Below are 26628 nucleotides of genomic sequence, written 5' to 3' on the forward strand. Positions count from 1 at the left end.
ATTGTTTTCATACCAAACAAATAGGAAAATGTCAGAAAGGTGATATGTTTTTGGGGAAAGCACAGCTTCCTGTGGAACATTAACAATCTCATTCAAAAATACCCAAGAGGAACAATCAAGAAGAACAATTGATGGTTTACTAGTGCAGATTGCCAAATAGTGATCTTTACTCTCCAAAGTGGCACTGGTGATTTCCATGTCGAGTGATATCTTGTGTTCTAAACTTGTATCTTTTCCCCTACACCAAGTATAAATATGGCCATTTTGAAATACTACAGTTAACTCTGGTTTTGTTTTGGCATCCAGAACGCTGACAATTTGAGATGAAACTTGGAATGTAACCTTAATAGCTGGCAATTTAAAGAGTGCAGAATTCCAGATGACCATGGATGAACTTTTGAGGCTTTCACATATGATTTGCTTGGTAAACCTGAAAAGACATGGATATACAGACAAGAGAGGCACCAATTTAGATTGCATGATCACTTCAAAAGCATTAGGATTGTCTATCAGCAGACATCTCACGTCTTGAAGCATGTTGGAGATTAGGTTGACCTCTTCCCTTTCCATTTGTGAGGCTGCATCTTCTATACACCAGATCAATGCATTTAAGTGGCCAGATTTCAAGAGGGTTTTATAATAAGAAAGAGCCATCAACACATTATTGTACAAACTATCTAGCCTTCCGCATTGTTTTAGATGATAGGGTAAATCAAAAGCTTTTTTTATATTCCCAATGAATGTTTTCTCCATTCCTGAACATGCAACAAAGAACCAAGGTTGAGATGGAAGCCTTCGGTCAACGTAAAGTTTATTTTGCCCCATGGCCATCGATTTGGACTTCAGTTTTTCACTTCTTGAATTTGATTTTGGTTTAATAGTAATTGACTTGGATCTTCCACTGGCCCAACGTCCACTAAAATAGTCACACATATTTTCATGAAAGTTTCCTATTACCTGTTGGTCATTGAGATATCGCTTTACTACAACTTGCTGGTAAAGCCTGTTTGACCACCATATAATTTGGCAACCCATAGTTATTCTAGATGCAACACAACCATTTAGGTCAAGTAAGATATTGGCTACAAGCCAGTCCGGCACTCTTAAGCTGGACACGTTATCATGTACATGGTACAATTGGGCAAGGACCATATTATCTGCCGACAATACATCTACAAGCTCTGCTTCCCTAATCCCAGACCTTGACAATGTTATATAGCTCAAAACCCTAAAGACAAACTCATAACCATATTTCATTTCCAGTTTATGGAATAATCTTTCAATGAGTTCACAGATGCTTTGGCCAAGGGATTGGTCATCAATGTCCTGGTGGGATTTCCATCCAACGACTTCCTTTAACAACAGATTTATCTTAAAAGGTGTGGCTGAATTTCTGAGGGACCTATTCACATACATTTGTTGCCCAGAGGTGATTTTCCTTCTTTCTTTTAAAAGATTCACCCTGAGATTATCATTGCATTCTTTCCTCGTTGGCTGCATTTTGATTAAGTAGACTTGTCTTGTTGTCTGAAACTCTGTTTCATCTAAATCTTTTTCCTGGGACATAGACAAAATTATTTTTGAGAACTTGGGAAGAAGGGAAGGCAACCACCAGAAAAGGTTACCACTGCGATCACAATAGGTCAGATTATCTATGCCATCGATTATTAGAACAAGAGGTTTTATCACTGAGGTCAAGGATAGTAGACTATTAAAGCATCTTGTTATCCCATCAATATCATCAAGATATAAAGGAAATTGTGCCATGTAGATGTCTGATAACTGCTGACACAGTCCTGTCAATAGCCTACAAAGGGTTAGAGGTTCTCCAAATGTGGGCACAAAACGAACCACCACGACAGGGGCACAGTCTCTGACCCAAAGCCGCACCTAGAAACAAAGAAAGACAAGATTTTTAAATGCAAAGAGACCTTCAAAGTATTATAAACTAGTTTTCATTTATGTGACTTGCATGTGGTTACACTTTGGGAAACTATATATCTTTACCATTTATTAGATTTGGAGCAAATGACTACTAGGACCTGCACCCTTCCATATTCTAGTTGGCATTTTCTACAAATCTAATATTTGTCTAGCTCTATAATGGAGCTATAGTTACCTAAAATTTATCCACACGCAGATTTCTGTACAGGTGAAAATATTGGGAATGGAATATTACCATCTTTGCACAGGAAGCCAGAAGGATAGTCTTTCCACAACCTGCTTCTCCGACCACCACCATTGGTTTTGAAGACTCATCCTGAATGTAATTTTTAATAGCCTCTGCCTCTTGGAACTCATACTGTTTCAGGTCGGAGTACATGGTACAAAAAGAAAGATGTTCCAAGATCCCCTCCATCCCATTCTTTAATGGTTGTCGATATCTTCTGATCTGACTGTCAATTAGTTTCACCATGTCTCCAAAGAACTGTCTGCACAGACCTTCAACGTATTGCTGCTTCTTCTCTTTGGTATACCCAACCTTAATGTCACACGTTGTGGTGGTGCTATACACCTGAAGACCATTAGAATGGACCAGAGATGGTATGAATGTGTCCCTCAGATGACGAAGCCTGGAGTACCCATCACAGAAATCCCTCTCTGCTATGTCCAGTTTTCCTCTCTGTTTCTGGAATGCTTTAAATGGAATTTTGTGAATGTAGCAGATACATTTTTCCAACATGTCAGGATGGTGTAAAACGAAAACCAATTCATCTTCAAGGGCTATAAGACATAATAAAGATACATTTTACTCACAAATAGACTACACAATAAAATATCAGTTTTTGCTTGTTTTAAGGTTAGATTAGAACCCATTTTTTGTGTCTCAGCCATGGAGATACATTTGGGTGGATTTACTGATAAATGAATTGAGATTCTTCTAGGGATAATTGACCTATGTTAGTGAATAGAGTGGTGTCTACATTTTACCTTGCTACTGACCAGAGGCTTAGTTTTATTTCCTTCAAAAAGTTGATCAAAAAGAAGTTCCCAACCTAAGTCTATGTATGGACATGAGATGATTCCCACCAGACATGAATGATCAGGCTCTACTTGGGTGAGAATCTGACATGTGAACAGAAGTGGCCATTGTCCTCGATCCATCTTCATGGATCCAAAAGTGACCTACAACCACTATACATGTCAATGAAGAAGAGCATAGCAGGGTGCTGATCACTCGTTCTCCCCTTCCCTGCTCCATAGAACAAAACGGAGCTGTGTGTACAGCACCTGTTCTAATATTTGTCACTCTGTTCCTTGAAATGATCATGAACGATTGCAAAGATTATGGGAGATGCTGGACCAGGTGAATTAGCTTTGGGTCTACTATAGATTTTTGCTTTCATTCCATCTACTTGTTTCTATAGTTGTAAAACATCACACCAATGGCAAATGTTACAAAAGAATATTACAAATTCAACAAATCACGACCTTGAAGTGTTACAAGGTGTTTTGTAAAATATGGCAGGTGGCTGATCCAGGTCCAGGAGACCAGGAATGCTAAGGAAAAAAAATCTACATGGTCTTTGCAGCACTAGGTCCCAGGTTTGAATCTCGGCCAGGACATTATCTGCATGGAGTTTGCAGGTTTTTCCGGGGTTTGTGTGGGTTTCCTCCGTGTTCTCCGGTTTCATCTCACAGAAAACTTGCAGTTAGGTTAACTGGCTTCCCCCAAATTGACCTTAGACTGTGTTATAGACATATGACTATAGTAGGGACATTAGATTGGGAGCTCCTTTGAGGGACAGCGACATGACTATGGGCTTTGTACAGCACTGCCTAATATGTCGGCACTTTATAAATATAGATAATAATAATAATTTTCCACTTTACCTGAGGAAAAGTATTTGCGTGCCTGATCTTCTCCCAGAATCCCCTTCTGCATGCACAGTGGAACTATAACATCAAAGACTCCTCTGATTTCCTGGAAAGGCTCCAGATCTTCTCTCTTCTGTAGATAGAATTTCATATTGGGAGTTTAGAATAAAGCTATTGTGCCATGATACATACATGTTGCGTCTTTCATGGCTTTCCTGTCCCATCTTATTTATCTTTTTTTAGAAAACAATGATAAAACTTCAACAGGATAATTTGGTGCATTCATGGGAGATTCCTATTACCGTGTTTCCTCGAAAATAGGACAGGCTCTTATTATTATTTTAGCTCTGAAAAAAACCTCTGATGTCTTATTTTTGTCATTTATGTCATGTGATTTTTTTCTGGTATGTACAAGAAGTCATGAATAACAATGGACAAAAATGATTAATGAAAAAAAAAAACACATGTTCAAAAGCAAACAAGTGCAACTTAACAAGAAAATGTGCTGACAATTAACATATGACTCATAGAGTAACATGCAGACACAGAACAGTAACCAATATAAATAAAAAAATAGTAAAAGCAAAAAAAAATAATCAATAATCAATAAATATGCATTGCTGCTAATGAATGAAATACTAGCAAGGACCCTTTGTAAAGAGAATCCACCAACCTCCTATTAGTTGTAGTGTCATACCAGAGTACCATAGGTTAATTAACCCTGCAATTTCTTCACCCCTTGCTCCAGTGCATTGAAAATATCGTGCTCTCTCTCTGCTCTCTCCTTCCTCTTGTTATCCCTCCGTTTACCACATGACCGCACCCTCCCAAGAAGCCAATAGGGCCTACTTTCGGGGGAGGACTTATATTTCACCTTTGATGATTAGCATGCTAGGGCTTACTCTCAGGGTAGGTCTTATTTTCGGAGAAACACGGTAGATAAATAACTGTTAAATGGAACGTTCAATTTCTTTAACAGAAGAACCTTCTTGATAGAGTTACCAAATTAAAACCTTTGAAGGAATACATCATCTCTTATAACCAAAGTCTTTACAAGTTATGGCCCCAGGCAGCAGTCTAGGCATCAGTCAAGGCAATTATGGCCCCTGGTGTGCCTGTTTTTTCAAGTTTAATCAGCATCCCCATTTATCAGCCCCCTCGTGCTGAATTCATGCAACGAGTCCCAACTACTGCTGAGCATTTCCCATTTACCTGACAATGAATTGAGTGTTTCCCAGTCTGGTGTTCCTTGTCTATTATCCTGTCTCCTTGTTCCCCTGTTTCTTACGTGACCCCCGTGTCACTGTTCTCTACTTTCTGGATTTCTGGTTGTTGACACCTCTAACCTCCCTTGTTTGCCACCTGCCTCGACCCCGGCCTTCTTTGACTTTTCTCTTGCCTGTTGACAAACCACACATTGTTCTGACTACCCTGGTGTGCCCAAGGAACCTGGTAGCAACCTGCAGTGCAACATCCTTACCTCTAGAGGCTCTGGAGAAGACCTGACTGCTGCTTAGGTTCTGCACCTTGGTCCTTTCTCAGGGCTCACACCACCCTTGTGCAAGCCATAGCACCCCCTAAAGCAGTGGTCGCCAACCGGTGGTCCGTAAGAAAATTTTGGACAAGTACCCCGCTTGGGGGGGGGGGGGTACTTGTACTTGCATAGACCAGAGCCGCGGACCATGTCCCCTGTACAGAATACAGGTTCAGGAAAGTAGAATGGTTGTCCCGCGGGTCTGAGCCTGTGATGGGAGAGTGAGCGGGTTCTGACATCATGACGTCACTCTAGGGGAAGTTTCTTCCCCTTTGAGAGACACATGGCTCCCCACGCATGTGCGGTCCGGAGCCGGTTAATCTAGTGCTCCGTGGGTCTGAAAAGGTTGGCGACCACTGCCCTAAAAGCGCGACATACAGAATGTTTGGATGCCAGTCATACCAATTATGCACCCTGTTTATCTAGGCTAATCAAATCCTGATGCCAAGTATTTATGCCCAAGTAATCGGGCATTAAATATTGAAAATTCAATTCTTGATGCTTCTTTGTCACCCAAACACAAAAACCTAAAGAAGTATCAGGAGCAATAAATCATTTAGCGAGGCCCATAGTTGTAAGAATTTAGGCATAGGGCCACATAAGGGGGGTGGGAGGCCTAGCCCAGGGGTGTTAAGGGTTAATAAAATGTAGTAAGGCTAGAGGGGGCTGTGCTAGTGTGGAGCATGGGGTAGGAGGGGATTAAGAATAGGATGAGTTAAAAAGGGCTGGACGGAAGTAGGAGGCCCTCTTTTGGAGGAAAAAGTTTCCCGCCCACCCATTCCTTTTATAGTTATAATTTGAAAGTGTGGTTAATTTTAGTGGTTGGGGTCTTGGAAGGCAAGGAACCAGTGCATTGGTAACGTGGTTGATTTTGGGGGCGGGGGGGTCCTCTTTGGTGGGGTTTCCCCCTTTATTGTGAATGGATGATTATGGCTCCTGAGGCAGTGCTGGGTGGCTAGGGGCCAAGGTGAAGATGTTGGAAGAATTAAAGTCCTGTTGGGTGCAGATTTTGCCTTCTGAGACCTGCTGCCTGGTTGTTTGGGTGTATAACCGGGAGTATGGATTATACATTACAACATTATGGATATTGTTGTTATGGTTAGGTATTAATAAAAGGGAGGAATTAGGTTGTTGGTTAAAAAGGTTATAATCAATGTAATATGTTTGCGTTATATAATCTCGGTTAAGTAATAATAATAATAATGGAGTGTTATATTATGTTAATGTATGCTTGCATATCAAAAGTAAATGTATTTATTTATTTGTCATTTATTTATTATTGAATATTTGTGAATTACTTAAATGGTTAATTTATTTATTAGTGTTTAAATAAATGGCTGCTTGCCAGCCAATTTAAATCCAAGATTGGTGTCTGGGAATTGAATGGTGGGGGAGTGGTTGGTAAGCAGGTGGGGGGTCGGGTTGGGGGCGGCGGAGGTACTGATGGTGGTGGTGAAGGATGGGCTAGAAAGTCCGAGCTACCCTCGTCATGACTACTAAAGTTTTATTTTTTCAAACTTGGTGTTCCTTCATTGTTGATGTTTTCCAATTGTGCAAGTTCAGTTTCTTAGAAAGATATGAAAGTTCATATCAAATACCAAAAGACCACATCCCCAATTTCTAGAAACTTTGAGAGAAAACATGCAGTTTTTGGGACTTTTCAGGCCAATTCAATTCCAGATTAGGGCTTTTTTCTGTAAAAACCTTTATTTCAATATAAAACAACATCAAAAATCTTTAAATACTGTATATAAAAACAAATGAAGTAAGCAATATCTCCTGTACAAACACCAAAAAATGGTATACATTTACGTGTACATTGTACAGGAGATATTGCTTACTTCATATGTTTTTATATATTTAATGATTGTTGATCTTGCTTCAAATTGAATTTAGGGTTTTTACGGAAAAAATTGTAATCTGGAATTGAATTGGCCTGAAATGTCACAAAAACTGCATGTTCTCTCCCAATGTTTCTAGGGTTCAGTTTCTTGCCAAATGTGCGGGGTTGCTTGAATGTCACCATGTCTGTGCAACAGTAATATCCTTCACGTGTAAAATAATCTGTCCAATTTATTAGCCAAATTTAAAACTAATTTCAAGCATCTGGAGCTTGTCTTTTCTTTTCTATTCCAACATGGGGACCTTTCTTCTGCAAACATCCAAAATACTAATTGCTAATGACCTCTTTATTATATCCTTTTATTTCGTACCCATACCTGACCACTGATGTGTTGTGATAAATCCTCTTTGTCCAGAAGGTTATATACTGGTGGAATCCCATTTTCATCTCTCTGGTACCAGTTCTCCAGAATCTTTGTAGCGAATCCATGCTCTTCAGCTGCTTGTAAAATTTTCTCAAACTCATCTGACTCAATTGGTGTGGGAAGACAAGACTTTCCATACTCCTCTCCGATCAGAGCCTGGAAACACCATATAGCCATCAGGAGCTGAATGACTTTCTACAACCAATAGACTGATACATAAAGTTCTCCCCTAATAGGAGTGTTCCAATTGGTTATCCTTGGCCCTCTGTGACCCCAATTGTTTCTGTTGCTTTGGGCTTTAGAAATTCAGCTGACTCTGTTATCTTTTCCTAGTTGGTTTAGTAGTCTTAAAGAAATTGTGAGACCTATGGGGGTTATGTGGTTAGGAAATTGGACTCATGCCTTCCCTAGAGATTCTCTTAAGGCAAAAGTTTCACCTTGCTGGTGATACCAGGCCTGAATAAATAAGGCATACCTCTATATGACCTTGTAGGCTATTACCATGTATATCTATGTGCAATTGTACAATTACAGTTGGTGCCTCTAAATCCAAAAAGCTATATGTGACTTGTTTTACAGGCAAACTTATCTTACGTAGGACATTCTGCATCTAGAGAAATCAATGCAAAGCAGGACTCCTTCATCTGCTCTTTACCATTGAGGTAAATAAGAATCTGTTGAGCTGCTGTTGACTTGCTCTTTAAAAGCAGGAAAACACCGCCCTCAGAATGTTTGGCCATCATGGTGGACAACCACTGGGTTGACAATGTGGTGTGAAAGGGGATTTATTATAAAAAATAAGGCTCTTGTCTGATGAGGAACACAGATGAAGCTCCTTTCTGGCTTGTTTTCCCAGGACTGATGAGTATAACCATAAGCCTGACTTTGCTGGACTTTAAAGGCTCCCTTCAGCAGCAGTGAAACTTGGGAGGATCTGAGCAGACCAAACTTGTGAATAAATGCCCTGTCCCAACCAACTCTGATGACGAATGCAAGATAGGAAGTCTATGGGCTATGTCGGCAAGCTTTTGTTTTCATGAGATGGGTCTTGCAATTCTTTACAACTCTATGAGGATGTAAAACTTGTTTAGATCAGGTCAAATTCTGATCAGAAGAAAGTCAACTGTAGGCCAAATGCACCTATCAATGTCCTCTGAATGACCTCGGAAGCAATGTAGACTGGTTTCATACCAATGCACACCAACACAGGCCCTTGGAAGGTGCAATGGACAGGTGTGACCTGGTAGACCAAGGTGATGCACCATTGATCACCCATCCCACCTGATAAATCTGGACCCACACTTGCTGAACCTGGCATTTGAAAATTACAGCTTGAACCTTCCATTTAATAATATAGCTCCTGTGCCTAGGTAAACTCCCTTCTGATTTTCTATTCTCACCACAAAGCATGGCCCAGCCGAAGTCTTTATACATTCTTCCAACAGTTGCTGACGAATCTTTCGAACCTTAGCGATGTAGAAGTCATCCGGGTGTATCCCATCATAGCCATCCAGCACCTGACATGGGCAGAAAGAAAGACATCACATGGCTGTCTCGCTGATAAAGTGAATATTTGCCAAATGGCACAGTTATGTAATTTGTGGTTTATATGCAGCCTAACACAAATCAATCACTTAACCCAGGGAAAGACTGGCGAAGGGGAAAATGGTGGACAATCAATGCGGTACAAAGCTAGCAGTGGCAGCTGGGAGCTGGTAAATACAGTGCGAAGTGATCTTTTGAAACCAGCCAATAGAATTTCTCTCCAGTTTACCCTAAAAACAACCGATTGTTAGAGCATCTTGTGAGTGCACCCATTGGCTGGAAGTTGTCAAGGAGTGCTCCCTTTTAGAAGCTTGGCTAAACTTCACCCATGAACAACCAAGCACATCCATTGTTATCTCAAGTCTCATTGTGGCCATCATATATATATTATTATTACTATTAATAATAATAATAATATAGGATTTATTAAGTGCCAACATATTACGCAACGCTGTACATTAAATAGGGGTTGCAAATGACAGACGAATACAGACAGTGACACGGGAGGAGGAGAGGACCCTGCCCCGAAGAGCTTACAATCTAAGAGGTGGGGTGTGACTGTTAATTGTAGTTGTAGTTAGTAAGAAACTTTTAGGGATCACTTACCTGGAATTCCACACCATAGGTGTGTCTGCAATATTCCCGTAGTTTTGGGTAGACATCTGAGCGCAGTGCAGCTCTCTCCCACTCAGAACCTGAGAAAGAATGATTACAATGCAAAACCTTTGTTAATGGTTAAAATGGAATGCTAATCCTAAACATCTTTCACACAAATGACACCATCCGTGTATTGTTTATATTGTGTATATATACAATGTACACTAGAATGATACCCCTGCGTCCTCAGCAATTTTGTTGACAATACTCAAAAATGTTGGCAAGTGACTTTAAAAGCATGTTTTCTTGACTTTTTGCTTGAGTCATGTTCCCACACACCCCCATCCCAGCAAATCTGGTGACAAGGGGCTTTACAAGTGTTTTAAAATCACATTTACCTAACTCTAACTTTTAATACTCATTTTCCATGCAAACATAAATTCACAAAAAAAGTTTTAAACTAAATTCACTAAAGTTTTGCTCCTTTCTGACAATGTCTATCCACAGAACCGGCCCCTTAGTAATGTGCTGACTATATTATAATCTCTCCTGCTGCCTGTCCTTGTATCAGAGATACTTTAGGGATCAAATACATAATTGCCCCAATTGACATTGCCAGGTGTCACAGAGAAAGTCCCCTGGGGTCCTTATAAATTTCAGTTATACCCCTGCTAGTAACAACTTTAGATTTGTCGAGAGAACATAAGGTGAGTGTAAATTTTCCTTTATTCTGGGGACATCTGTCTCTAATGAGAATTCCTATTAATAGAAGTTATAGTAAATCTTTTTGACATCCATTAAAAATAAATTGATTTAGTTTTACCTGCTAAGTTTCTGACTTGCTAGCTGGAAAGCAAGGCCTTTTTTTATTCAATATGCTGCATATGAAAACACAATATAAATGAGTGCACTGGATGCCGCATGCACGGCAATGCACAAGATGTGTTGGAGCAATGGGTTGCAATTCTTTCCAATGACATCCCAAATGCAACTTCAGTGCAATAATTTAAAAACTGGATGCATCAAAACCAAATTAACATTCAAAACTAAAAAAACCATTTTGTCTGTGAATACACATATAGACAGGTGGAAATCTAGAACTATAGGTAAGAATACCAGGGAGGTCACATTACATGCCGAACCAGACGGGAACCAGTAGACCACCCAACCTGAACAATAGAAGTCTGAGTATAATATTGCCTTGAACTTGGTGTGCTGAGGACATTCTTTACAGCATGAAATGTTACAAACATTTATTGATTCTGTTTGTTTATTTCAGAACATACAAAGCTCAGTTACATTAGATATCTGCCTTTTGGCCCATTAAGGTCTAAAGGCCCACTCACACTATGGAATGTGCAGCAACATTCAGCATCACATACATTGCAGTTACAATTACAACAATTACAGAGTGGTGGTTTAATGGGCTCTAAATCTAAGTTCTTATTTTGAAATCTGTCCCACTGATATGTTCACTTGTGTCCAAGCCATGGTTGGAAAGTGCTCAGAGAAAGCAACAAGGGTTCCATGGTCACTTATGCATTGGTTGCTTCTGATAGAAGGAAGGAGTATGGCAATGGTTACTATCAGTGAGCAAGGTAAGGTTTCTAGAAGATCTGTCACTTTGATCATCATTCACAGAACAATAGATAAAGACCATCAGAAACGTTTTTATTACTAGATGTATGGCAGGCATGCTAAAGTGGGTCTGCAGTACAGTTCACACATTCATCCAGCAGATGGTGCAGCACACCTGATCTAAGGGAATGCAATAGCTGAATGTCTGCATGGAGGACCATTGGCTGCCTGTAGACTGAGAGCTGCTCCATCCTGATAATCTTTAGTAAATAAATAACTATATATGATGTACACAGCTGTGTGTGTTCAGTTCCAAAACACGGAGCAAAGATTGTACTTGCTGCCCTCGGTTCTGAAGCTGCGATCCAGGAATTTCCCCTTCCACAACATTATGTCCTGCTTGCTCAGCAAAACTCCACATTTTGGAGAACATTCTGCTTCCCCGTTGCCTCTGCAGCTCCAACTGTCCCAAAACAAGCCAAACTCCCCAGTCCTGACCAGCTAACAAAGCAGACTATTTGATCTTGTAGTTGGACTGGACGTGGTTTGTGTGGCTTCCTTTAGAGCCAGTACCTCAAACCCAATGTGTCTTATATAATAGAGCGAGTGTACATAGCAGCCAGGATATTTTCTCAAGTACGGCGCAGACATGCACTATAATGTGCGGGGGTAACCTTTCCCGGTGCATTGCCTCCCAGAGAGATTATAGAGCTCCCCCTGATAATGGGTCAGATTTATTAAAGCTCTCCAACACTGGAGAAGATAGACTATCATAATAGGGATTCCAATAAACCTGGAATGGATCTGTTCCAGAATTGAAAACATTTGCCAACTAATAGCAAATTATTTATAATAAATTTATTTTAGGTTTGTTGGATCCCAAATGTTCACCCATGATACTTTATTCTGTCTTAAATAGCTTTAATAACTCTGGCACAATGTCCACATTTGTTTATTCCTCAAAAAAGTAAAGCCATCTGAGATGCCAGCTCAGAGAAGGCATAATCATATAAATCCCACTGCACACATAGATCAATCTTTCACTTTGCTACAAAGGTACAAATGTTGCAATTGGGAGACTGAAGAAATGCTTCCTGCTGCCTGCAGCAGACTGGTGGCGTTGGCCTAGGAACAGTCACTGTATTAAAAATAAAGAATGGCTTTCTAATGATAACAGGTGGATCTATACTATACCACATGTAGGATTACAAGAGGCTGCAGAAAGAGCTCACCGCCCTAGGATCACCCACAACCTCAGTTGTGTTTAGCAAAAGATTTTTTCTGCAAGTCATGCAAACTACCGCTTCAAGCCTCTGTCCTGCACACAAGCTAGCAGGGAAGCCCCGTTCGTATCACTGATGAAAGTGTATCCTCTCAAGCCTTGGAGAGCTTTAATAAATCAGGACCCATGCATCTGGAGAAACCTGTTACCCCTCCATCCCTCTAATCCGGGGATCCTGTGACTCCATGTGAGAAGTGTTCTATTCCTGCACCTCCTAATTTTGATATCCATTAAATCTATGTACTGGAAGAAGCCTGCATCCCCTGCACACCTTTAATTCAGGGATGACCTGACTTCATGTATTGGAAATCTTAATGACTTAATGTACTAGAAGAATGTTTCCCTAAACCCCTTTAATTTAGGGATCTCACAATTCTTTTTTAAAAGATACCTGCTTGCCCTGTATACTTCAAATTTGGTCATCCCCTGACTCTCTGCACTGTGAGAAGCCTGCTCCCTAAGCACTTTGAAATTTGGAGATTCTTGCTGTCACACATTGAAATAGGCCTACTCTCTCTGCACCCCCTAATTCTGGGATCCCCTGTGTTCATGTACTAGGAGAACACCCCCCCTCCCCGCAGTCTCTGGGAAAAGCCTGTTAACCAAGCATGATCAAATTCTGGAATTTATTGCCTTTATGTATTGGGAAAAGCCTGCTCCCCTGCATTCCTCAAATTCTGGTATCCCCTGACTATATGTACTGGAAGAATCCCACTTCCTCTGCACCTCTTTGTTTTGACTACTTGTACCGTGAAAAGTTCGCTCCCCAAGCACTCTATGGAATTAAAGGATTTCTTGCCTACGTGTATTGGGATAAGCCTGCCATGCACCCCTCATAGTCAGGGGATCCCAGAATTTATGTATTGTAGAAGTCCGCTTCCCCTGCACCTCTCTGTTTTGGGCATCCCCTGTACTTGAAGAAGCCTGCTCTCCAAGCACTCTATGGTATTTTTTTGTCTCTTGTATTAGGATAAGCCTGCTCCACCTGCACCCCTCAAATTCTGGGACCCCCTGACTCCATGTACTGGATAAAGTTGCCTTATTTCCCCAATCTAATCCCACCCTATGATTGTGCTGTACTACAGATAAAGTAAACACTTACCAAGAGGGTCTGCACACAGAAAAACCTTGACACAGGACCTTTCTTTCATGATAGGAATGTGATCGAAGTTTCCTTCCAATATTGCTTGGTGAATCTTTTCATTACCCCCCATTGTACTGTAGGTCTAGGCCTCCATGTTCCGTCACCTCTCTCTTCCTCGGGTCCGTGCACAGATCTGTGACTGGTACACACCAATCTTTGGTTCTCATATCTCTGTTACCCTCTATTCGGCTTCGGCTATCTCTCCCAGAATTCTCAGCTCCTAATTAAGTCTGAAAGGGAAACTCCAACCTAGGAAGTGTCAGTCCTCACATCCCCTGTAAGCACGTCACAGAGCTCTCCAGAAAACAGATAACACTTTGTAATGTCAATAAATGTCTCAAATGTTGACGGCAATTGTTTCTCTTGCAATGGATTTCCTCTTGTGTTGTGTCAGGATTCCCATCCACATTCTTCACTGTGGTGAGGTCAAAATAATGAAGACTACACAAGAAAAAATAATTTATCTTATAGTGAAAGTAAAGTTGTTGTTCCCAAGCTTCTAGTTTATAATGTGAATGTGAATATAATGTGAATGGTTTCAAATTTTCTTCTTGATCCCAGCTTGGAAAGAAACAAACCTAGAACAAACATGCAGCCTGGGTCAAGGGACTTTTTGTTTCTTTCAAGCGGGTTTTGCATTCCCAGTCTATAGAAATGCAAACCCACTTAAAGGAGGTCAAACGCAGCTAAGGAGGAGGTTAATTGCAGGGCAAATGCAACTATCAGTGAATTTTTAATGATCCCAGAACTGTCTTATACTGATGCCATCAACAGCACAAATTTAACACATGGAGATTTGTGTCAATATGTTGTATGTGGTTTTTTGACTAACTAAAACTGGACAAACATTTACAGTCTCAGGGCACAATCTCTGCAAAATTCATCAGGTCATTGAAAAATATACACTGCCTGGAAAAAAAGTCCCCAAGCCTGTAGAGGCAGTGTAATGATTTGGGGTTCTTATATGGGGCAATGGTATAAAGCCCAATGGATATACCTGTGGGGGCAGTGATATATTCTGGGATGCTGGTGAGGGCAGTGTTATGCTCTGGGGTGCCTGTGGGGGCAGTGGCAGTGTTATGATCTGGGGTGCCTATGGGGGGTATTGATATGATCTGGGGTACCCATGGGGGCAGTTTTATGATCTGGGGTGTCCATGGGGGCAGTGTTATGATCTGGAATACAACTCAAGAATGTTGACAATTTCAGTGTTTAATTTGGCTGTAGAGCTCAGAATGAACATGCACTACTCAAATCCCCAAATCACCATCTTTCCATAAAGATCATGCCCCAGGATTATTCTTTCCTTTTACCTTGTTTTAGTGCAGCTTTTAGTCATTTTTGCAGGGGCAGCCCATAGGAGGTCTGTTCCTATTGACATGCCCCTAGAACTACAATCCCTAACAGCCCTTGCCCTGTACACAGTGTGTGGGTAGGCTCTGGGTATTGAAGGTGACAGCATTTAAAAAACAAATCATCCTGTAGGCACAGAGATTGGTAAGGCTGTAGTCCAGCAGGGGTGAATTTAGGCATGGCTGACAGCAATACTCGGGCTGCAGTGCAGTATCAGCATTACCAACAAATAAGGAGCTCACTGGATTCTTGGCAATTCAATAAATATGGAGACATGTGCATGTATCTCAGAGATTGATAGGTATGAGCATTGCCAGCTTCCCTGGCATAGAATAACCTATTGGGCATGACAGGTGCTTTCAGCATAGGAGCCGCCTCCGAAGTCTCTGATAAAACCACAGGAGCATTTTTCCACCTTTTATTAAATTAATTTGGCAGCCACATGTAGGATTTACCATCATTTTTTTTGGATTGGGTTAATCCGAATGGAAAACCTCCAATGAGACTGAAAAGGAGCAAAACATCCTTTTAATGAATGTGAACACAAAGCTTGGTCTTGCGGCAAGTGATCTCCAGCAGCAGGTGGCTTCCCACCCCAAAGAAGAAGAATTCCTGCTAAAGCTCTGTACGGCCGCAGGCGACGAGCAGCCATTGTTGTTGGGAGAGCTCGGAATTTAATGCCAGCTGATATTCCTTTGTCTCCTACACAATGGAATACTGTATGGAGAGAGAATCTCACGACTGACACAATGGGCTCATCCAACATCCAGGATCCAGGCACCCATGGGAAGAGAGTTTCCTTCTAATACAAGGAAAGAATAAAGAAATAAAAAAGCTCATCCAAATGGCATCTAGAAAAGAAAAATGAAAATAGGAAAAATGACTCAAGGCAATCTGTCTTGTTCAGTGCATGTGTGATATTGGTTGGAAATAATTTGTAAATTGGATGTTTAATCTATTACACAGCAATTAGGTCTGAGCAACAAAAATCGAAATAGTGCTTTAGGACCTGTTGGGAAAAGTGTGTGTGTGTGTGTGTGTGTGTGTGGGGGGTATCCGGCACAGCCGAAGCTCCTCAACCATCACCAGACGCTGATATAGAAAAGTGGAATGTAGATGCAAGAATCGTTTGACTCTTTATATGTTTCTGGTGGATATGGGGGCTGCAATTCTCAATAACTGCTGCACCAGTGTCGTGACCCCTCTTCTCTCCTTGCAGTTTGTGAATGACCAAGGAAAAGGGGGCCCTGAATATGACATTAGTACAGCAGTTAATAGCTGTGAAAAAGAACATAATTTGTTTTATTTCCTGTTTCATTTACACCAGACGTCCAAAGTTCGGCCCCAGATTTCCACCGGCCCGCAGCCTCGGTCATAAAATCAATAATATGCAGTCCGCCAGCACTGTTGACCACAGTATAAAATACACGCATACAAAAAATCTATTTTATATTTCATTAGAGTTAATCAACTGCCTTGCAATTATCAGCCTGCTACTCGGCGGGTATAATCGGTAGGACGGGAGTCCCCATGTGTGCACAGGAAATCCCCTACGTCATTATATTGGGCATGGTCTGTGCGGGACTCGCACGGACCACGCCCACTCCGATTCCTAGAACGGAGACCGCACTGACACCAGACTCACAGGGAATCCCTCAATTCACCCTGGTGAGAGTGTGCTGTGCGGGACCCACGTGGTCTATGCCCACACTAACCCTGGTTAGTGGTTGGCCCCCACACGTTTTCACCAAATCTGGCCCTCTTTGCAAAAAGTTTGCACATATATATATATATATATATATATATATATATATAACGCTAATGTTATGTTCAGACAGGGGGTGAGGTTGCAGTTCCATTACCGCTTCCTCAAGCAACTGAACTACATTATTGGGATGCTACATAAAGCATCTTACCCACTGCAGCCCAACAAAGAAGGAATAGGGGTGGCAGCGAATGTTTCAGTAGAGCTCACTGCAGCTGCAGTTCTTTTAAGAACCAGTATAGTGGTGCAGGTGGCCAAGTTGCTGGCAAGGTGCCATTTGACAGGAGCCGAGCATAAGGTTTGGGTTGTGCATTAGGGAAAAGTAGGAAATTTCTTTTCACATTAGAACAGATCCAACCATGTCTAATAACGATGTTAAATTCCTCTGGATCTTTAAGTTAAAAAAGAATTCCAGCAAAGATTTTTGTTTTGCTAGCTTTAAACAGAGTGGGGGAGGTTTAGACAGCCTTTCAAGCCCATATTTGTGTCTATGACCCCATTTGGGGGATTTTCTTGCACTTTCTGTTCCTGGAGATAAAAGTAAGGGTTAGTCTACCTATTAACGGATCACACGTCACCATTGGAAGGTACCCTCTATAGCATCTATCAGTGACAAATTGTAAATATTCACCCTACCGCTGAACAGTCCTCAAGGTAATCTCAGTATCACAGACAACAGTAAAATCTGACAAATTCTAAACTTTTTTTAAAAATGTATTGCAAACTAAGAACAAAAAACTGGGATGGAGTTTTGCACCGAAAACATATACATTCAATAATTTACAGTAAGTACAAAGCAGTACCATTTATTTTGAACAGCACCACAATACACTAAAGCAATACTCCAATACAATTGCAGCACATCACATCGTACTGCACCTATAATGCATTGCAATGTGCTGCATTGCCAAAAATTGTGCAAATTTGTAGTACTGGAGTCTATTTTACCAGTCTATTAGAATGGGTTGTGATAACACAACACAAAGGATACCTTGTGACCTAAGAGTTTTGGGGATGCAAACTTTTTTGTTTACTATTATTTTTCTTATATTTAAACTTAAGTGTTTCCTTTCTCAACCCCAATTAAAGACACATTATGGCGCTTGGTACTTTTTAATGAAATTACATTCATCAATGACTAAATTACCTTTACATTCTTGAAAAAGAGGACACAAGATTTTCAGACGAGCCCCCATCTCCTCCTGTGTCATTGCACAGACAATAATGGGATGTGTCTTGTCCCCCTACTTCATAATTCAGTATAATATAGACAATAGCTATGTCAGGAAAGAGCCCACCGTCACAACATACAGAATATAGACAATGGCGTGCCATAATCTGTGTGCTCATCCTTCTGTTCTGTAATTAGATGGGAATGACAGGTCACCCAGCCTGGGGCTGCCCCGAATTTGTTAGGGATTCTTTTGTCTTCCATAGAATGGAGCAATCAGGATTACTGAATTTTTCATGTAAATACCGCAATGGCGCAAGACAATAATTACACCTGCCGATATAAAGGTGGCTGCCCCAGGAAAATGATAATGCGGATGTTGCCTCCAGCCAGATAAATAATTTGTTGACAGCTCCTACACTACAGCTCTTTATTAAATTTTAATCTGGGCTGGATTTTGAAGTTAGGAAATTACCTAAATATGACACTGCCTTTTTATGCCATCATACTATTCCATACCATATCCCAGTATCTTCCACCTCCCCATCATTAAATGTTTTAAATGTACGGGCTTAATATTTTGTTGAAGAAATCCATGTGTAGTTACTGTAAAGAAAAAAAAAGCATTAGGTATCATTTTTAATTCCAGAAATCAAATGAGCTTCTTCATTCTATTGGCCGACAATGAGGTCCCTGCTGCACAGAAAACCCAACCAATGTTGTCAACTTTGCTTGAATTCTCACTCATGCTGCAATCTTATTACATTAAACTTTTATTTCTTCCCCAGCAAAACCAAGCTGCTGCCATGAATTTCAAGTTTACCCACACATCATACATAGTCAAAGATTGGGGGATGTAGTTCTGGGGGTGCATCTAGTTCATTAGGAACAAAGGGTGATCTGCTGATCTCTCTGCTCAATAGGTGCCCCATGTAAAAGCTTGGTGGTGTCTGGGAGTAATAAAAGGGGCTTCATACTATAGGAATGAGATAAAGCATAATGCTGGGACACTTTCTAGAGGAGGTAAGCAGGGACGGACATAGGGAGGTGCAAAGTGCTGCTGCATGAAAGCCCTGGACTGTCCCCAACAAACAAGTGCCCCAAGCCAGTTTAGCAGGGAAGTCTCAAGTCAATTTTGCATCTCTGGAAGGGATGGTATGGGATAAATATGGGCCATGTCTGTCCAAATTATTAAAACCCATTTTAATTATTTTCCCATTTTTACCTTCATGAAGCAGGAAGAGTTCTAAGTAGGCTTCAAATTGTGCCAGACCAGCCATCACTTTTAGGATGTGTCACATGGTCTACCATACCAAAAAGTACATGACTTCATCATCAGTATTGTAAACTAGCACAGAAAAGTGTTCCCATTATTGCCCTTTCTGAAAATGCCAACTATCTAATGGTCATCCCTAATTACATTCTTCAAAACCAAGTGGTTGACCTGAACAGGTAGGCTGATCAGCAGACCCGACTGCCCCTGGCAGGTCAGTATTAAAGTAATGGACATTCAGGCAAATAGCATTTTCAGGAACAGTTCTGCATTAGCAGTCATTGCACTCCCATCAGTATTTTCCTTTTGAGAAGACCCGGACCACCCCATAAACATAACCACATTAAAAACAAACACCATCAAAGAACAACAATTGCCAGCCTTTTGTATATTTTACTTTTCCTCATTTTTATTATTCAACAAATTATACATAATAAATACAAAGTTTTTTTTTGTTTTTTTTTTTTGCTTTTTTACAGCCAATACAAAGGCGGAAGATTGCTTCTGCTCTTCCTGCAATGACACTGTACATTGATACATGGAATCCCCTATGGAGTTACAAAGATCTTTTCTGTTAAATAACATTAGCAGCTCATACTGATTTTTTGTGTTTAATGTTTTTTAAACAGCTTTGAAATAACACTTATTTTAAAAAGGTATAATATTAAGAAATGAAAAGGGAGGAGGGAGGGGGTTGAAACCGGTCTACAACTTTTCACTTACAGAGGAGGCTGTTCAGCGATGAAGTGAATCAATCTAAATCTAGAGTCTGTGAAAGCAGATTCATTGAGATTCACACATATCATATAGAGACAATTGTGGCTCTGCTTCTAACATATAAACAAGAAGATTTTCTATATTCATATTGTGTTTTCCCATTTTAAAGTAGAACTGCAACTTCATAAAGATAATCTAGAATAGTTACAGAATTTATATTGTTTTATTACATGTATACAATAGTTTCTTTTTAAAACATTATATACATGACAACCTACAATGGACTATTTAAGTATCACAGGTGAAGTAGCTTCCTTGCAGACACCAAATCTGATATGTTTTTCCCTGTCTTCAGATCTCTGTGTAATTAACTTGAGCTATTGATCTCTATGAACAGGTGATTTGTTTAACATGTGGTAGTTATAGTAATATAAAAGAAGACTAAAGCTTCATGCCATGTGTATAAAATACATAATATTCTTACCTATAAAAAGGTTATTGCTCATCAGCAGAAAAGTATTGGGAGTTCCGTTTTCACGACTTGGACAATAGCATGCGCATCCTGCTCTGCACATTGTCGTTTGGCAACAGTGCTGATATCAATGTCACATTTCTGGAAGATATTTTAGTGTTTGTACTCCTGGCTTCACTATCTCTGCATGGGATGGTGCAAGCAATAGTTGCACTATATAGCCCAGAAGAAAGCCCAGGGTGATTTTTAACACAGCGCCTTTTTTCTTTAATTATTAGCATGCCGACTGCATTGCTGTGCTGCTCAAGGATCAAACTTCAGGCAAGCTAGTTCACAGAAGTTATTTATAAATATACCTTAGCAGTGTTCTCCCCAGCCCCTTTTAGTCGGGCGCACCATCCCGGCACTTTTCAGCAACCCCCTGAATCAGGGGCTTCCATCTGCCTACAATTTATTCCGACCTAGCTTAAAAAAAATTCTGGATTGATCACTGCTTCAGGTCATCAATTCACTTTTCTGGGTACAGTTCCAATTTAAGATTATTGGGAAGCAAGCAGAAACTATTTTTATGTCTTTCCCCTTTTTCCGGCATAAGGGGTGCTATTCTTGTGAGACTCACGCCTTCTAGAGCTACATTTACAGATGATTGACAGATTGTGAGTGGGGCCGGCCTGCCACTTTCCTTTAAAGAAACTCACTTGTCCTCCCTATATGCAAGCAGGCATTTCCGGTTTTCCCTGATAATCAATGATAAGCTGCACATGGGCAGAGCGACCAGGTAAGAACAGTTATTGCAGAAGGGACATCGACGGTTCCATTCTGTAACAACCACCTGCCTAAATCGTGGTTTAGGCCTATTATATTGTGTAGAAGGAAGCTAAAAGCTTGGTCAAAGTACGGGGACCCCTATCGGAAATCAGCTTTTTTATCACCAATAAGGAATGACACAGCCATCTCTCAATAAACCAAGAATTAAAAATAACTGAACAGCACACTTCTGTAAGTGGAAAGAACAAGTGTTATACTCGTCACCTATAATTTCTTCATTACACAATCTACTTCTAAAAGATTGAGGCCAATTCTTTTTAACCGTATAAAATCAAAACAATTTGAAAGGGAAACTTCAAAATAAGGAGGGGAAAACCCTATATTTCTGAAAAAGAACAAGGGAAGGGGTAGAGAGTTAAAATTAGTCTTCAAAGAAGATACTAGTACACAAACATTTGAACAGCGTTCAACAAAATAAATTAGCTTTCTTTGCACTTGGGAATCCTACCGACTCCTCGGAGCAGCGCCAATCTCTAGACACATCCAGTAATCCGACTTTCTCTACTAAACACCCGAAACGCAAAAGAAAAATGCCGCTATTTATAGAAAATTTAGGAAACATGAAATGAAAGAAACAAAGACTAGAAAATTAACACTCTGACAGTTCTTGCATAACAGGTTATTAGAAGATTTGTTAAATTGTCCTATATTATTATAGCTTTTAGATCAGAAGAATTTTTATGCCCATTTAGTTTTTAATATCCCCCCCTAGATCTAATAAGTAACTAATTTTAAATATATAAAGATCATTATAAGAGGACCTGTCATTTTATTCTGATTTGATAAAAGTTACTAAGCTTTCTTATACATTGGCAAAAAGCCATTTTCCTGTATATAGGTTTACTCATCCACTTACTTCCTGTAATAGACCCAGATTTGACATCAGGGGGGGGACCAAGGGGTACTTCTGTATCAGGCCCTGATGGAAAAAGCTTGACTTTTGCAATCCTGGAAACTTTTAGACATGGGGGCCTAAAAAATTTACTTATTATGGGAATTTCTGATGGCAGTCCTGAGCAGACCTGTCATTGCTAGCTTACTGGCCGGTATGTCAACCCTTTGACTTCAATAGTCACTCACCTAGAACAGGCATGCAGATAATGTCTGCATCATCTGAATGTTTGCTCTTGGCCCGGTGACTCAAAGTACTAAGGCCTTGGGTCAGTATGACAATCAGCATTGTAAGAATTAAGGTTCAGGAATGGGAACTTCTACATTTCCTGACTAGTTCCCTTTGCTCTGTCCTGCAACTCTGCCTTTACCCAGCATTTCTGCAGAAGTCCCTTAACATACATTGAAAGCAACAATGATATAACCACAATGGAAATCTGTATAACATTCATTATATAAAAGAAGCCAACCAAGCATGACAGATATACTTTATAGTGGACCTGTCAAGTACACACAATGGAGGCAGCCATTTTACTAAACATTCCGTCTATATCATTACTAAGGGACATTCAAGAGGCCTTAATATATTTTTCTACCAGTGTGCTGAAGCAATATCTGTACATTGGTGTTATTCCAGTCCTGATATCATTACTCCCAAATCATTAATCCAAAAATTTGAATTGACTATTCTGCCAGTAACAGCATTTCCTGTTGGTAGGTTGACAACACTCAGCCAAAGCCTTGAAATGAACAGCAGCATCAAATATGTAACCCAAATGGACAACTGGAGGGCCAATGGCAGCATGAAAACACTTGATAACATTGCCAAGCCAGTGGTTTAGTGTTGTCGGCCTACAACAGTATTGTAAAAAAACTCAACAGATATACCAAAAATATATATTTTTCTGTCCGTGTCTATATTAAAGATAGGTAACAAAATGGCTGCCGGCATGACATGTAACTGATAAGGTCCACGAGGTCTTCTATGTCCTAACAATAATGCCAGCCCTTGGAAAATATTTAAAGGCCTAACCTGAAATCCTGACAAAACTGATAAACCAGGTGATAATCTGATATGCATTTCTGGTGTTATATAGCAATCTTTACATTCGTTCGGAAGTGAACAATAGTACAAATTTGCATTAGACACAACCGAGCAACCATTTTGTGCTGCAAAATGCCATCTCCACCGCTAGTCGATTCCAAATTGCTTCAGTCACAATGGTTTCCTTGAAAGAGTGAACTGAAAAACTGAGTATTGCTTCACACAGAATGGCTGCAACGTCAGCGACTGCAGATATGATTTTTTTTATTCAGATGCCCTTCGTCTCAGGCTGTGTATTCAGTAGGGAGAAATAAAAAAAAAAAGGAGGTGGGGGGACAGCAGATTATCACCTAAACTAAATGAGCTGCTTAAATACAAATATGTTTAGTTACGCTGAATCTGAATTAATGATTAATTATCAACAAAGAGGTGTAATGTTAGATTTAGCCATAGTTTTTACAGCATATTTATATATAATTATATATATTTATTTTTTGTTTTCTTAACAGTTTGTTTGCCAGGAGAGTAAAGAGGAGCCAGCCCCTGAATTCCCTTTAAGTGACCCATTCCTCGGCAAACGCTGGTCGCCGTCGCACTGCCCTGCAATGCCTGGGCATTCCTATTTGGCAGAAGTGTGAGTTCAATGGATAGCTTTTTTTTCAATATACAGATAACTGAGGGTGGGGGGGGACAAGAATTTTTAAACACATTCCTATGACCACAGTAATATACTGTACTAACACGCATGATAGAAGTATTCTATGAGGACCGTCTATATCCCCCCCGTACAAAATACGGAAGGCGCCTCTCTGCAGCTCCCCATCAGATGCAATCTCAAGGTGAAATCAAAGCAGCCATTGGCTGAGGGCTTGTTCACACACCAGACCTACCCTGATTAAGATATAAAGACTGCCATAACTACAATTTAGCCTGCAAATGCTGGTCTCCTGGCTGTCATGTTTACTTGCTTGCTTAAACATTTTGTGTCTTTTATCCGGAACAAAAATGGACACCCGGTGGACCGGGATGTCTGTTACAGGTCAGCAACTCAAAACCTTGCTGGTCAGTGTACCAGCCAGACAACTTGAGAAGTGGATTGGCTAAAACAGTCCCCATGTGTCTCCCAGGAAATGTTGATGTGTCTTTTAAGGATCCAATTACAGCCAAGCTGCAGTGTTCCCCCCATCCCTTTTTGCCAGGTGCACCACCCAGCACTTTTCAGTACCCACCCGGCTGTTTTTGGGTGGTTACTAAAGAAGTTGGGTCACAATATATGGGCTGCCACCCATCTACAATTTCTTTCCACCCATTTAAAAAAAAATTAAGCACTGAGCTGGATGGCAAAATACAGAAAGCAGGTCTCATTTACATTACATTGCAAAGCCAAGAGATGGTGTTCAACTGATGAGAAGGAATTCCCTCCTTATTTTCAGACTCGGATGTGAACAAGCCCTCGGTGTATAGCATCCGTCATCAGGAAATGCTTGCTGCATACAGAACAGGTATGACCAATGTAACCGGTTTCCTTATTTCTGTCCCTTGTTTTTTTTGGTCTCTGACAAACAAGCTTTAACATAATCCTCCATAATGAGCTCCTGTCTTTGGATGGTAGAAAGGATTTATTTGCTTAAAATGTATGACTCCTTTTTATTTCTTTTGCTTTACTTGTCACTTGTAAACCTAAAACCTATTTTCAGCATGTGTGACATCAAGCCTCAAAGTATACAGTTTTCTTTTTTGCACTTATTTTTTTTGTTAATCTATTGCAAAGTTGGTCCTTGGCCAGTAACAGCACTATGTTCCAGGATGACAACGCTAAGCCCCTCTCTTTGGAATAAGCAATAGTGTTGTCAGTCTGTTGCATGCACTTCTTCACTCCTCAATGATTACCTGGAGGAGCTCACACAGAAGGCTGACCACGCTCCTGCTAATTACAAGGCATGGGCTTACTATTATCAGTCTGAAGCAATCATTGGATTAAAAATGTAAAACATTTTAAATAAAGAAAATTGTATACAATGAGGAATAAAAATAAAAAAATACTGAAAAATAGACTTGGGGAATACAAACACCTGACAGGCAATGAAATAATGCATTGCGAAGCTCGAATAAGAGAGACAACTAGCGCCACACAGCAATATATAGAGATCTTGTGGATAAAAGTGTGGGATGTACCTCCAAGTCAGGACAGTAAACCCAAATTTTTGTGCTTTTTCTATGTGCATTTCCTCTTCACTACTGGCTCCTAGAATGGATGTATGTGAAACTAAAATTATCATTTAAGGAAATCTGTGCCAGGAAAAAATACAAATGTTGGCATTCGTGATCTCCTGAAAAATATGGCAGTCCAGCTGTCATATGGATGCTCTGAAGACCCCATTTTCTGACCTGGAACAAGCATGTCATGGCCCACTTGTAAAAAAACTTCTGGACAACACTGGATATGGAATCCACTAGCATATTCATCAGGAGAGTTTTGCAATGGCATACATATATCCATCACTTGGCACAGGCTTTCATTAATTTCTCTTTTTTTCCTATGGCATGACTGACAGATTCCTCAACTTTCATACAAGTCCCGTTCTATTTAAATTCCAATGCAACCCCCCAGATCCTAATAAATCGGATAACCTAAGTAGCATCCCCATTCGATACAAAAGAGAAGCTAATAACATTCATAGATATATTCTGATATGTCGGATAAAGTTGTGATTAATGAATGAACCTACCATTAAAGTCCTATCAGGGCATTCAAAAAGCTGAACTTGTATTTTCACTATTAAGGAGGATATGTTTGAAAACAGGGACATAAATAAGGAAAGTTAAAACTAAGAAAAAAAAAAAAAATCTTATTGTTTTTCTGTCTGTTAAGAAGGTGCTAGAGCAGAACCCACCGCTGCTATGACCGCACCTGAGACTGCACTTACAACCCCATTATCGTCCACTTGGGGAGCTCAGATTCCATTTAGATTAAAACATAAAAAACAAACAAAAAAAGGCACAAAAATGTCCATCGTGTGTTCTCAGTCCCGCCTCTCAGGATCTTGACATGCAGAAGGTGCCTAAAAGATCCGGACCAAATGACGCATTTGACCCGTGATTGCAGCAGTTTTGCAGATGCCGTTGTTAAACCAACGTAATTTCTACATCTTCCGCCTTTTCTTGCTGTCTCCGGTGAGCCTGTGTGGGCGGGGGTGGGGCCGCTCTCACCTGCAGGTGGGAGAATAAAAATGCAATTAATCGAATGGAAATTATTGGCAATTAATGAATAGCAAAATGGATTAGGCATTAGTCATGTGATCATCGCTAAAAAGGGGGGCCAGGCTGATGACTGGCCGGGTCTCCTT

The 26628-nt window shown here is 40.4% G+C and overlaps 1 protein-coding gene across 2 annotated transcripts in view; it reads right to left on the reverse strand.

The window, feature by feature from the left end:
- Window positions 1–19710: 19710 nt before the first annotated feature.
- The window catches only part of FCHSD2 (FCH and double SH3 domains 2), a 131795-nt gene continuing 124877 nt past the window's right edge, over window positions 19711–26628 (reverse strand). For both annotated transcript variants that reach the window (XM_072401982.1, XM_072401990.1), the window contains one exon: window positions 19711–26491. In XM_072401982.1, coding sequence (XP_072258083.1) covers window positions 26408–26491 — 84 coding nt within the window. In that variant the 3' untranslated portion in view covers window positions 19711–26407. The remainder of the gene's footprint in view (window positions 26492–26628) is intronic.

This window comes from Pyxicephalus adspersus, chromosome 1, assembly GCF_032062135.1.
Source record: "Pyxicephalus adspersus chromosome 1, UCB_Pads_2.0, whole genome shotgun sequence".
Lineage (NCBI taxonomy): Eukaryota > Metazoa > Chordata > Amphibia > Anura > Pyxicephalidae > Pyxicephalus > Pyxicephalus adspersus.